The 14,036-nt window shown below is 50.7% G+C and overlaps 1 protein-coding gene across 1 annotated transcript in view; it reads right to left on the bottom strand.

Annotated features, from left to right (window-relative positions):
* Ulk4 (unc-51 like kinase 4) overlaps window positions 1–14,036 on the bottom strand; it is a 293,992-nt gene that overhangs the window by 94,328 nt on the left and 185,628 nt on the right. Inside the window, exon 34 of the mRNA XM_052186951.1 lies at window positions 12,040–12,138. Coding sequence (XP_052042911.1) covers window positions 12,040–12,138 — 99 coding nt within the window. The remainder of the gene's footprint in view (window positions 1–12,039; window positions 12,139–14,036) is intronic.

The following is a 14,036-nucleotide window of genomic DNA, read 5'->3' as shown; positions in this document are numbered from 1 at the left end:
TGTACATGCTCACTACAGACATGATCTTCAACATGTTCATTACAGACGTGATCTTATACATGTTCATTACAGATGTGATCTTCTATGTGTTTGTAACAGATGTGATCTTCTCATTATGTAATGCTCATTACAAATGTGATCTACATGTTTGTAACAGACATGATCTTCTATGTGTTTGTAACAGACATGATCTTCTTTACAAATGATCCAGCTCATGGTTGGCTGGATCCAAGACTGCAGAATGGTCAGAGCATCAGGCTGAGCTCCCCTCCATTTCTGTGTTGTAAGAGGATCCCTGACACCCAGCCCCTGTGGTTACCTCTATCGGACATTAACTTAGGCCAGGGAGACAAAGCTTCATAGTGTCACATCTCCAAGAATGTGTGATATTCCCAACCGTGGAATAAACAGTAATAAAACCAACTGTATTCTGTGAAATAAGGATGGAGGCTTGCAGGTGTGACCTTGCAGGTGTGACTTTGCAGGTGTAACCTTGCAGGTGTGACTCTGGGCACAGGACTTATACAGCACTTGATCCCTGAAAACTTTTACCAATACACGTCCACCTCACTCTTCACAGAAAAATGGCACTGGACAAAACCCAAAGGCTACACACAGAGGCAGGACCATGGAGGCATTAGAGGAAAGCACAAGGGACCATGCCTGCTTAGATCTGTCATTTCAGATGGAAGGATCCATAAAAAACCAGACAGAAGGCCCCCAAGGTGTAAAGGAGCCGGCACGTTTATCTCTAAGACAGCATCTTAGCAATGAAATATCTACAAAATGAGAAATAGTAAGAAGAAAATGAAAGGTCCATTGCTGCGACAAAAAGATGCACTTACTTACTTACTTCGAATAGTTGGTATTCGAAGGTGCCATACCAAGACAGATGGAACAGAACAAGCAGGAGAAGTCACAGCAAGCCATCAGAGAGACAGACATTAAGGGAATTAATCATGGCAATGCCTTTAGTTCCTGCACTGGGGAGGCAGAGACAGGCAGAGCTCTGTGAGTAGGAGGCCAGCCTGATCTACATATTCAGGTCCAGGCCAGCCAGGCTACACAGAGAAACCCCACCAGCCCCAGGTTACAACAACAAAATGAAAGCAAGACAAGATTCTTTCCTTCATTCACACAGAAAGAATTGCAAGAGTCTCAGAGACTCAGATCCAACATACCTGAACAGCAAAAATAGCATGAGTTCAGGAAGCTTGGGGTTGACGCAGATCGTAAGGGAATGAACCTGCCCTGCGCCCTGTGGGGAGGGTGATAGGAAGCTAACACCCCAGCTTTTCCCTAGGAGGCCCAGTTTCAGGAATGTGTCCTGTGGTTATATAACAGCATTTATAAGAGCATCTAGTGAGCAGTCTTAGCCCACTTCACTCAGAATCTATTCTTCAAATATGAAAACCTAAAGGGTACAGGCAGGGTCACCGGGGGGGGGGGGGGGGGGGGGATCCTTACTGACTCGGCTCTGGGGGTTGAAGACCTGCACCTCCACCATAACCTGCTGTGGAAAAGGGTTCACGTGTGCTTTCATTACAGAACCAAAGACACATCCCAGAGAGCTCCATGTTCTAAGTATTTTGAATTATGCTTACTGAAGGCATGATGAATATATATGAAACATACACATATGTACATTTTTTGATTTAATAGAGGACAATAGCACATAAGCCATACATGACAGCTTGGTGTGGTCATAGATCATGGCTATAATTCCAGGATTTGGGTGGTGAGATGGGGGATCACCCTGAGTTCCAGGCCAGCCTGGGCTTCAGGGCCCTATCTCAAAAAGAAACAACAGGGGATGGAGAGATGACCCAGTGGGTAAAAGCCCTTGCTGCTCTTGCAGAGGACCCGAGTGTAATTTCCAGCAGCCACACGGAGGCTCAGCAGCTTGTAACTGCAGCTTCAGGGAAAGGGCATGGATCTCCATCTGCACACACTGGTCACATGCTGTCCTAGCATGGTCAGGCCCAGCCACCTGGCCTGTCAACCCTTCTTCAGCATTTGATTCATCTGCCTGGCATCACTGGTCAGAGAAATCTTTGTTCATCATGGTAAGATGCTCATTGTGGTCTGAGCTGGCTTTAAAACAAGAGCCTGCAGGACAAAGGGTCAGGCCTCCAGCAGTCGATCCACCTCCCTCATGTTGATGACTGAGTTAAACATAGAATTTCCCATATTTGCAGTGTTTCTGCATGGAGGATCCTGTAATGACCATGGCCTCCGCCCATCAGACAGCTGTGAGACTTCATTTACATGAAATATGAGTTTCTTATTTTTGCCTCAGAAGAATCTTATGTTATGAGCTAGCCATAATTACAGTAATAGTTCTGAGTTGAAAAATATTTCCCTTACAAACTATGCATATGTGAGGGAAGATGGGAAGGAATAGTCTGAAGGCATCTATACTTGAGTGCCTCAGAAAATGGGTGTCTGTCTGCAGGCCGTGACTGTGCTGCCCCCACAGGCTCCATGAAAGAAGGACCAGGAAGAGGTGACAGCATCCCATGACCTCCGTTCCTGAGCCCAGCTCCCTCCCAAGGGAATGTGGCAGCCAACCACAGCTTAGCTGACCAAGCAGAACATGGCCTGTTGCTCACTGGCCAAGCATCCACACCACCACGTGGCTTTTTCCGGCAGCCTATGCTTGTGATGGTCAGCGCTGATGGTTACCCAGCCAGGTCTGGAGTGGCCTTCAACAAAGGTCACCAGGTTCTTTCATGAGGCATTATGAAGATTAGACTGGTGTATGGCCATGCCTGTCGGGGATTACCTAGATTAAGTTATTCTATGCCTGTGTTCGTGTGTAGCTTGGCTGAGTTACTTTGAGTATCTTGGTTAGGCTAACTGATGCTGGATGGCCTACTCTAATCCTCAGGGGTTCCAGTCCGTGGGCTTTGGTCCTGAAAGGGGAGAGTGAGCCGAGCACAAGGACTCGTCCCTCTCTGCTTCCTGACCACAGATGCAGCCTGGCCAGCGCCCTAGCTCTGTGGCCAGGACTGCCTACCAGGACAGGCTGCACCCGTCAGCTACGTTGTTGTTACTCCATTGCAGCCATGGAAAAGAAATTCCAACAAGGCAAGGGCCAAAGCTTCAGAGCCTCAAAAATTCTAAATGATGGCCTGTGTGAGGATAAATGGCGAGAAATAGAAACTCATGCTCAGCTCCCCTGAAAACTGCCTGTAAGCAAAGTCTCTAAGAAGGTTCCTGGTGAATGCTTTGTAACGCTCTGCCAGGGGCCTGCGCTGCGCTGCGAGCCTCAGGCTGCTCTATCTCACTGGTTCAGAGATGAATCTTACGGTGGTGCGAGCTGAAGTGGTGACCCAGAGAAAGGCGCCTTCCTGTGGGTGTCACCTGCAGTACACACAGAGTTAGGGACCCTGCCCCCAACAGCCTGCTGGGGAGGAGGCAGGAGCTGCGTTCTTTAATGGTGACTAAAAAGTAGACCTGTTAGGAACCATGTGTCCTCTGCAGAAGAGATGTCCCCTGGTACTTTGGGATAGCAAGAACGAGTTATCTCTCTCGTTTTTAAAGAAATCACTGTTTTTATCTCACAGATCCAATACTAGGTAACAAGACATGGAGTTTGCTCTTTCTAAAAGTATTATTTTTAAATTCAACACAAGATTTCATCTTAGTCATGTTGAACTGGGTATCACAGTCCCATGAGACACTGTATGGCCACAGGAAGCCAACCCACCTGCCCTCAGCCTACAGACTGCGCCCCAGCTCACTGCCCTTGGCTGGAAGAATCAGACAATGTTTCTCATGGCGCGGTCAGTGTCTCGGAGGCCGGAAGGGAGGCATACTCCCAGGTAGGCATGGTCATGCCGAAGGGCATGTGTGCTCAGAGAACTACGTGTGGGAATCAGGTCTCTCCTTTTACCATGTGCACTTTGGGCTGGGAGGAATCTAACTCAGGTCCCAGAACTCTGAAGGCAGAGGCAGGCAGATCTCTGTGAGTTCCGAGCCAGCCAGAGCTACATAGGGAGATACTGTCTCCAAAAAACAGTACTAATAATTTAAAATTTGGAAAAATTGTCCTCCCTTGCCGAGCCACCATGCCTGGCCTGTGTCATTTTCTAAATGCTTGCTTAAATCCCATGTAAAGAGAGTCCATGTAAAGAGACCCTTTGCCTTCCTGCTGTTTGTGGTGAGTTTGATCACCACCCTCACCGTTATGTCTGCTGACCCTGGTCTGGCTGTTCACCTCCCTGAGTCTGGAGGCCACTGACTGGCTCCCTTCCACGTGCTTTCCTAACAAGAGTGTCAAGCTATAGATCTCCCTTCTCTGTAAGAGTCATAGCAGCCTCCCACAAATTCTGCTGGAGTGTGCTTTTGCAGGCAACACCGGGACTCATCTCTACCTCCACCTGACCCCACCTCCCAGGGCAGTGGCATCCCGTGGCCTGACGACCGTGTACAGTGCCAGAAACTGCAAATGTGCAAACCATCAGAAAAGCTTTTATTTTTTTCCGTTTCAGAACAAAGTGGGTGACTGACAAAAGCCATGTGGCATCACACACACCTGGTGGTCTGGCCAGCCTGGGATGAACCACAGTCTGCACAAAAACTACTCCTGAGTTGGTGTCCCCACAGGATGCATGCCTTATGAGGAAAGCAGCTACACCTGAATCTAGCAACCACTGCTAGCCAGGAGGATAGCTGCTCATGACAAGCTGTCCTCGGCGGGTGCTGGGACCCTTTTGCCTGGGGACTCCCCTGTGCCTTCCTCATATGAGGTACAGGTTGCCAAGATGACATAAGCAACAGCTAAGGTATTTTTAGGTGGGAGCTAAGAACTCCATCTCTCCACATTCAAGGCTTAATGCCCTTGTTCAGATAGCAGAGCGAGCCTTTGTGAATTAAGGACTGTGGCAGCCTGTGTGTGCGTATCAATCCTGAAGGATGCTGGGTATACGCCCATCATTAGAAGATGCTTGTTTTAAGGGCTGGAGAGATGGGTCATGTAGGAGCAGCAGGTGAAGGGGCTTGCCAGGGAGCTTGATGGCCTGCGTCTGATCCCCAGGGCCTGTGTGGCAGGGGGAGGGCTGACTCCTGCGAGCTGTCCTCTGGCCTACGCATCAGTATTTTGACATTGTTAATGCATACATGCACACAAAATAATTAAATAAATGTAAACAATTCTTATTCTAAACATAGGCTAAATTATATGCATAAGATCTTTCAACTATATATACATTTTAAAAATATACATTGAATTATCATCTGATAACAACCTGGTATTTTGATTAATGTCATGTTAATTTTCCTACATTGTTAAATATGCTTTGAAAATCATATTCAGTAATATAGAATTCTACTTTAAAACTAGAACTTAGGGCCAGAGAGATGCCTCATTGGAGACCTGGGCAAGAGTCCAGTCCCCAGAGTCCACATAAAAGCCCACAGCAGCAGCCTTGTGTCTGCAGTGCTTCTCTGGTGAGATGGGAGCCGGGCAGGAGAACTGCCGGGAAGTTCAAGGGTGAGCTAGCCTAGAGTACCCAGCGCTGTAGCAGAAGTGAGGCCCTGCTGGAAGTCACCCCTGACCCCCTCACTCATGTTCTCACACAAATGAAAAATTTAAAAACCAGAAAGTAATCTCCAAATGAGCAATCTGCAAGTTGTTAAGAAGTGTTTTGATGTTAAAAATAATGTCGTGAGTTTATGTATTTATACAAATACACCCCACACTTCCAACTATTTCCTATGCAGTCTCACTTCTGGAAGTCGGATTAAAGGCAGGGATATTTCGAAAGCGTTTGACACATACCTATTTACATTTTAATTTGCCAATTAAGAGTCCATAATCAGTTCCCAACTCCAAAGACTGAAAAGTAAAAGCCTGTGTTTACTGTTTTGTTAAATTTAATTTCCTGCATTATTTAATGAGCTGCCTCACACTTGGCGAAGCGAACACGGGGAAGTGCTTTGTTGTGTTTCCCCCTGCCGGAGCTGAGGGCAAGTCTTTATGGTAACCAAGGGCTTTACCATGGGGCCACAGCCCAGGCCGAGTGTGTGAGCCTTTGCTCCCTCCTGACTGCTTTGCCCTTGGGTCTGTTTTACTGGTTTGATCACCTTTTGATCCCACTGAAGTGAAGTCATTAGCTCTCTATCCCCCAAATGCATAGCTCATTATCATCCCTGACCACAAGATGGGAGATACATAAATAGAAAAGTCACGGTAAAGTTCTGACCACGGGACCTGGCTGCGGAGTCAACCTTCCGACCCTACACGCGAGTCAAGCTATTAAGGCTCTGTCCTCGTGCAGGTCGTCCAAGCCCAAGCAGAACTATGCAGAAATGCTGTGCTCTTGTGCTTTTAAACCAAGGCAGGGGCACAGAGAACACGGAACAAAGGGCTAAAATACCTTTCCCTCAACAGCTGAGATACGACCTGCACCTCAGAGCCCCAGCCCTTCTGTCCTTCCCACTCCCCATTTTCCTCAGTGTGCTCCACTGCCCACTCTGGTGTTTAGATACCTCCTTTAGGAGGAGGAGGTGGGGAGAGGAAGAAGAGGAAGGCTTATAAGAAAGCTTGCCCTTTCAAACTCACAAGGCCCCTCTGAAAGGTTTTATAACTAGCAACAGTTTCTGGGAAAGAGGAGACTCTTCGGTGGAACTGTCTGCAACGTGGGCAGAGCTAATCCAGTTCTCTAGAACTGTCAGCAATGCTCGGGCTCTCTGCATACACACCTGCCTTTGAGTTAGTTATGCTATGGCAAGAGACCCCCCAAATAACTCATTGGTTCCCTAAGCTAGATTTGTGCGGAGTCGCCTTGGCAGTCTTCCCTCAGTGTCCTGTGAGGGGAACAGATGCTCATTCATGTTTCCCCAGGGAAAATCTCAAAGTACTAGGGCCGGAGAGTGGGCTTGAGAGATGGCATGTGCTGTACTGTGGGTCCTCCATGGGTGAGAGGCATTCTGGGAGCTCATCAGGACCCTTTCCATCCCACCAGGGAATGCCACCCTAGCTTGGGGCACCCCAGGCAAGAAGAAAATGCTGTTCAAAAGCTACACTACAACCACATGCCAGGGTGGACGTACAAGCCAAGGAGAGAGCAGACACCAGAGAGGAGATCCTGTGACGCTGAGGGGAGTGGTTGGCAGCAGTCTCCATTGCTTATCCTCTGAAGAGAGGTTGGCAGAGAGGCGCACACAGCTAGGCGACCACATTTGGTTTCCTCACAGTCACACTGAAGATGTACTGTATTATCCTCCCGTTCCTAGGCAATTTGTATTGAATCTCTGCCCTGGGCCCCAAGAAAGAACAGAGAGACATGGCCTCTGCCAGGAAAGCGCGAGCCATGGGGCAGGAGGGGCAGAGAAGGGGATGTTCCCCACCACAGGTGCCGGTGGGAACAGAACACTGCATATACATGAGCCACGACATTTTCATGCAAAGGGGACCTGGAGCCACAAGACTGTTGGAACAGACCAGGGACTGACACTTTCTGTGTGCCTTTCACTGTGGTTCTCCTACGCTGTGTCCAAGAGCAACATGGGCTGGGAATATTACGTAGACTTTCTGGAAAGAAACGACGGGTGCATTTTAAGCTGCAGTTCCCGGGTTGCCCAGGTAAAAGTGCCGAGACAGCATAACAGCTGATGTGGTAACTGAGGCAGCGAGCGGATGTGGATGCGGATGTGAGTGGGAGGGAAGAATATTCAGGTAGACATGTGGGTGGACATGCTGGGCACGTGCTGACTCTCAACCCAGAGGGAGCCAGAGTGGGCAATTCCACTGCACCACTCTGAACAACCTCTCAGGGGTCTGTGGCATTGCACAGCTCCCTACATGTCGTGCTGGGTCACCTGGATCTCACAGGAGGGGTGTGAATACTCCTACAGCACGGTGTCTCTCCTTCCCAAGCCTGGGAATCCTAAACCCCTCTGTCTGTCTCGCCTCCCTAGCTACTGGCTGCCGGCATCCTTATTTACCAATCAGAATTAACGGGACAGCTTCCGAAAGCTACATGCAGACCCTGTCACGCCAACAGTTTTGGGGGACCCAATTAGCATAAGAATACAGGCAGCTACATTTCCCCCTTTTTGTCCAATTAAAAAGGCTCTCTTCTCTCAGCTATGCATTAAACAGAATTAAAACAATTATGTAAATTGTAAGGTACAGTATATATATCCAGTTTATCATATTTGGCAATTTAGATTAGGCACTCTATCATCTATGTTAACTTAGAGAGCTTGGGGCGGTGACAGCACACAGCTCCTACTGTGATGTGCTCTGTTATCACGCTCTAATGATAACCTTTTCCATCACCTAAATTATGCCTAATTTACATATTAAATATTATCACAGGGATACACATGCAGGAAAGACACACATCATAGAAGTTTCTTGACCTGCAGCAGAATTACATCTAGATAAACCCAAAGTGTGTTGAAAATGTAAGTGAAAATGCATTTAACATGCTTCCTCCAGCTAACATCATAGCTCACCATGCAGCACACTGTGTGGGTTGTCTCCTCCCATGATAGGAAACTGAAGGCAGCCATGGCTCGTGACCACGGCCCAGTCCTCCTGTTAGTCCTAGGAGGCCTTGGAGACAGAGTCTGGGTGGCCCTGTCCCTCAAGCCACATATGACTCCAACTCAAGTAAGGAACCCTGTGTTATGTTAGCCAGCGACTTGTCTTCCATTGCTCATAAAAGCTCAACGCAAGTGAAAGGTGTGGCCATTGCCAACCTGGGCCAACATGGCTGCTTTAAGCAGTTCAGTGTAACATGTAAAGGAATTGCAGACAAATAGGGAAGGTGCTTCCGCAGGAGCCTCTGCGCCATCCCTGGAACTTTCAGGAGGCCTGAGGTGCTGGTGGAGAGACCTGAGATCAGAGCTGACAGGTCAGACTCTGAGGGCAGCACAGGTGTGACAGGCAGGGTGGGCCACATCTGCCCACTTCAAAGATGCACTCGATGATTGACTTCAGGAATTACAGGCTTAGAGGAGAGATCAGCTCAGAACATGAAACACGGGGCCGTCTTCTGTGTCCACAGACAAGGCCTTTTAAGTCTGGTCTGCTCTGCCCCAGTGTGGCATGTGTCATTATAGCCTGTTTATGTTTTATTCCTGATTACTTGGGATAGACACCTGTTAAAAAAACAACTGTGAAAGAGGCAGAGCTCTCTAGAAGAGGAGTGGGACTGGCTGTTCCCCTCCCCTGAGACCTGAGTCTGTTGCCCAAAGCCATTTTTATTATCATGAAAAATAAAGTTGAGAGGTCCCAGCTGTGGCAGGCAGGGCTGGCTATGGGGGCTGGGAGAGACTGCATTCTGAAATCATTTATGTCCCCTCATCACCTCTGTAAGGAGCTGGATATGACTGCATAGCAGGGCGCAGGATAGCTCCCTCCATCATTCTAAACAAAGACGCTTAGCCAGGTTGGCAAGACCATTTCCTGTCCGTATGTCCGTCTGTCACACCCTCCCTTCAGCACATCTCCTGAAGCCACCAGAGCCCCCACTGTAAGGGCTGACTGTCATGGAAACTTCTCCCACTTAAAACAACATCAGAAAACCCAGAGTAGCCTTCTAACCCAACATGCCTCACCACCGACTATTTCTGACCCCAGTTGAGTTTAGGGTTTCAAGGGTTCAGAGTTAACCCAGAGGCCAACGAGAACTTTGGTGAGGAACATGTGGGTGTTGAGATCAGAGGACTAAGCTCTGAAGCTTTGTGTTTCTAGATGCGACAGCTCCGGGGGCCTTCTTTGTAAAGTGACGGTGGGCCCCACATCACAGAGAAGGAGGATTAAGTGCGATCACTGCAGAAGCAGAGGGAGGGCGTGACTACCGCCGGCAGACCACCTGGAGCTCACAGAGCCCAGTCCAGCTGCCCCAGCGTCCACAGCCACCACACGACCTCATTACTGTTGGTGGAACCAAGATAAGGCCACATACTGCTCTGTAATGTCTGCCACGCCCTTGTCCCTGCCGCTGAGCACAGAGCTAGACTGAGCCCACGGACAGTGCAGGAAGGTCTTTCCTTATTGCTGGGGTTCCAGGCTTAATTGACTGAGTCTGCTTCACACTCCTATACTCTCATCGTCCTTTCCAAGACATGACAGAAACCCACTGCTAATTGTCTGTCCTTCTCTGGATGGACCTATAGGGTAGTTTTCATCTGTCTGTCTATTTGGTGTTTTTATTGGTAGAACAAGGTCTCACCCTATGACACAGTTGACCTGGAACTTACCACATAGTCCAGTCTGGATTCGAGCCTCCGGTAATCCCCTGCCTCAGCTTCCTGAGTTCTGGGATTAAAGGTGACCACACACAGCTATACCTTAACTTCCTGGATGCAACCAAACCTATATAATTATTCTCCCAAACTGCATTTGTGGTCCCTGAAGCCAGAGGGCAGGAAACACCAAAAACCAGATGTTCTGACGTCACCAGCGAGCTCCAGGCTCACAGAGGCAGGGGCCAGAGGAACACAGTTCCCCCGGTTCCGGAGGCACAGACTGGCTCACCTCAGGGCCCCCCTGAAGCTTTTCACTTTCTGCAAGGCTTATGGAGTCTCACGAGTGGACTCCAGGGGCTGCTGTCTGAGGGGAGCCCTGTCTCCCCCTTCAGTTTGACTGAGAGCATTGAGCGGGTTGGAGTTCCAGGTTTGCCCTGGCCTCACCCAGCAGTCCAGTGGCCTTGTATAATCCTCTTGTTTTCATCCCTGCCCTATCCAGGGTGAAGGGGATTGTGTCTAAATCTCTCTTGGAAGGGAGTGGATTTGTCCTTTCTTAGGGAAATTCCCTGCATTTTTATCACACATTCATTAAGAACTAATTGGATTTGATTCTGCCCTATTTATTAACTGTATACACGTATGCATGCATGTATGCATGTATAGATCAGTCTATATCTACCCCTCTTGAGGCAGGTCTCTCTGTGTAGCTCTGGCTGTCCTCACACACACTATTATAATACATCTGCCTCTCAGGAACTTGTTTATCATTTGTACGCCAGTTTACGTGGCCATTAAATATTATCTTAATGATAAGCTACCTGGCTTAAAATCAAGTATAAATTTAGTATTTTATAAAACAAGTGGCTATTGGGGGTCCTTTGGTTCTAAAGGGAATCAAAATAACAGGAGCTCAAATTTTCATGAAATTCAGATACAATTGTTTCAGTCTCTGCATTTCTATAGAATCACACAGGTGAGCTCTCACACAGGACAGCCCTCACACAGGCCTGCCCTCACACAGGACAGCCCTCACACAGGAGAGCCCTCACACAGGTCAGCCCTTACACAGGTCAGCCCTCACACAGGACAGCCCTCACACAGGACAGCCCTCAAACAGGACAGCCCTCACACAGGTCAGCCCTTACACAGGTCAGCCCTCACACAGGCCTGCCCTCACACAGGAGAGCTCTCACACAGGCCTGCCCTCACACAGGAGAGCTCTCACACAGGCCTGCCCTCACACAGGACAGCCCTCACACAGGACAGCCCTCACACAGGTCAGCCCTTACACAGGACAGCCCTCACACAGGACAGCCCTCACACAGGACAGCCCTCACAAGGACTGCCCTCACACAGGACAGCCCTCACAAGGACAGCCCTCACACAGGTGAGCCCTCACACAGGTCAGCCCTCACACAGGACAGCCCTCACACAGGAGAGCTCTCACACAGGACAGCCCTCACACAGATGAGCCCTCACACAGATGAGCCCTCACACAGGACAGCCCTCACACAGGTCAGCCCTCACACAGGTCAGCCCTTACACAGGTCAGCCCTTACACAGGACAGCCCTCACACAGGACAGCCCTCACAAGGACTGCCCTCACAAGGACTGCCCTCACACAGGACAGCCCTCACAAGGACAGCCCTCACACAGGCCTGCCCTCACACAGGACAGCCCTCACACAGGACAGCCCTCACACAGGACAGCCCTCACACAGGACAGCCCTCACACAGGACAGCCCTCACACAGGACAGCCCTCACACAGGACAGCCCTCACACACAGGATAGCCCTCACACAGGATAGCCCTCACATAGGTGAACCCTTACCAGTGGGATGAGCAGGCTGATGAGGTCTGTGAGTGGTTTGCTGAGAAGCAGCAGGTCCTCTGCAGCCTGTGTGTCCCCTCTTGAGCCTGACTTCTGGGCCTGGAACAAAGGAAAAGAAATGCAAGGAGTCTGGGTGGTTTGTCAGCTTGACAGCATGAGGCAGGTGCACTCGGACACAGATGAGAGGCTGAGGAGGATAGGGCTGCCCTGTCCAGGTACTGGAAGGGTGGAGGCCCTGGAAGGGACACTGTGACAGCAGTGCAGACCTGGAGAGTCCTAGACAACACAAGGAGGGAGGAGGGGCTGCTAAGGAAGGGTGGGGGGCCCTGTGCTAACTATCTTCCTCATCCCATCACTGAAACAAAATATCTCAAAGGTGCAACTCTGTGGGGCATGGTGCTTTGTGAATTCAAGGCCAGCCTGATACACAGATCATTTCAGGCCAAGAGCACACAATGAGATCCTGTCTCAAAACTAATCCCCCAAAGCAAAGGAGGAACTGTGGGGGGGAAGGACTCATTCTGACCACACTTTGAGGGTCTGGTCAGTGAAAGGGGTGGGGGTGGGAGGTGCTCTCAGTGTGGGGATGGGAGCCTGAGGCCACCTGCTCATGTCTCCTTGGATCAAAAAGCCTCAAGCTCCGCCCCCAGCGACGTTCTTCCTCTAATGAGACTCCACCTCCTAAAGGTTCCATTACCTTCCAAACAGCACGACCAGGTGAGGACCACATGTTCAAAAACACACACCCAATGAGGGATATTTCCTATTCCCCACTTATTCTATAGCCTGCAGTGGGTGAGCACCCTGTCCTCCCTGCAGTGGGTGAGCACTCCGTCCTCCCTGCAGTGGGTGAGCACCCTGTCCTCCCTGCAGTGGGTGAGCACCCTGTCTTCCCTGCAGTGGGTGAGCACCCTGTCTTCCCTGCAGTGGGTGAGCACTCCATCCTCCCTGCAGTGGGTGAGCACCCTGTCCTCCCTGCAGTGGGTGAGCACCCTGTCTTCCCTGCACTGAGTGAGCACTCTATCCTCCCTGCAGTGGGTGAGCACTCTGTTCTCCCTGCAGTGGGTGAGCACTCTATCCTCCCTGCAGTGGGTGAGCACTCTATCCTCCCTGCAGTGGGTGAGCACTCTATCCTCCCTGCAGTGGGTGAGCACTCCGTCCTCCCTGCAGTGGGTGAGCACCCTGTCCTCCCTGCAGTGGGTGAGCACCCTGTCCTCCCTGCAGTGGGTGAGCACTCTGTCCTCCCTGCAGTGGGTGAGCACCCAGTCCTCCCTGCAGTGGGTGAGCACCCTGTCCTCCCTGCAGTGGGTGAGCACCCTGTCTTCCCTGCAGTGGGTGAGCACTCTATCCTCCCTGCAGTGGGTGAGCACTCTATCCTCCCTGCAGTGGGTGAGCACTCCGTCCTCCCTGCAGTGGGTGAGCACCCTGTCTTCCCTGCAGTGGGTGAGTACTCTATCCTCCCTGCAGTGGGTGAGCACTCTATCCTCCCTGCAGTGGGTGAGCACTCCGTCCTCCCTGCAGTGGGTGAGCACTCCGTCCTCCCTGCAGTGGGTGAGCACTCCGTCCTCCCTGCAGTGGGTGAGCACCCTGTCCTCCCTGCAGTGGGTGAGCATCCTGTCTTCCCTGCAGTGGGTGAGTACTCTATCCTTCCTGCAGTGGGTGAGCACTCTATCCTCCCTGCAGTGGGTGAGCACTCCGTCCTCCCTGCAGTGGGTGAGCACTCCGTCCTCCCTGCAGTGGGTGAGCACCCTGTCCTCCCTGCAGTGGGTGAGCACCCTGTCCTCCCTGCAGGGGGTGAGTACTCTATCCTCCCTGCAGTGGGTGAGCACTCTATCCTCCCTGCAGTGGGTGAGCACTCCGTCCTCCCTGCAGTGGGTGAGCACTCCGTCCTCCCTGCAGTGGGTGAGCACTCCATCCTCCCTGCAGTGGGTGAGCACTCCGTCCTCCCTGCAGTGGGTGAGCACCCTGTCCTCCCTGCAGTGGGTGAGCACCCTGTC

The sequence above is a fragment of the Apodemus sylvaticus genome, chromosome 7 (genome assembly GCF_947179515.1).
Source record: "Apodemus sylvaticus chromosome 7, mApoSyl1.1, whole genome shotgun sequence".
Classification (NCBI taxonomy): domain Eukaryota; kingdom Metazoa; phylum Chordata; class Mammalia; order Rodentia; family Muridae; genus Apodemus; species Apodemus sylvaticus.
This window is presented reverse-complemented; position numbering and strand designations above follow the sequence as displayed.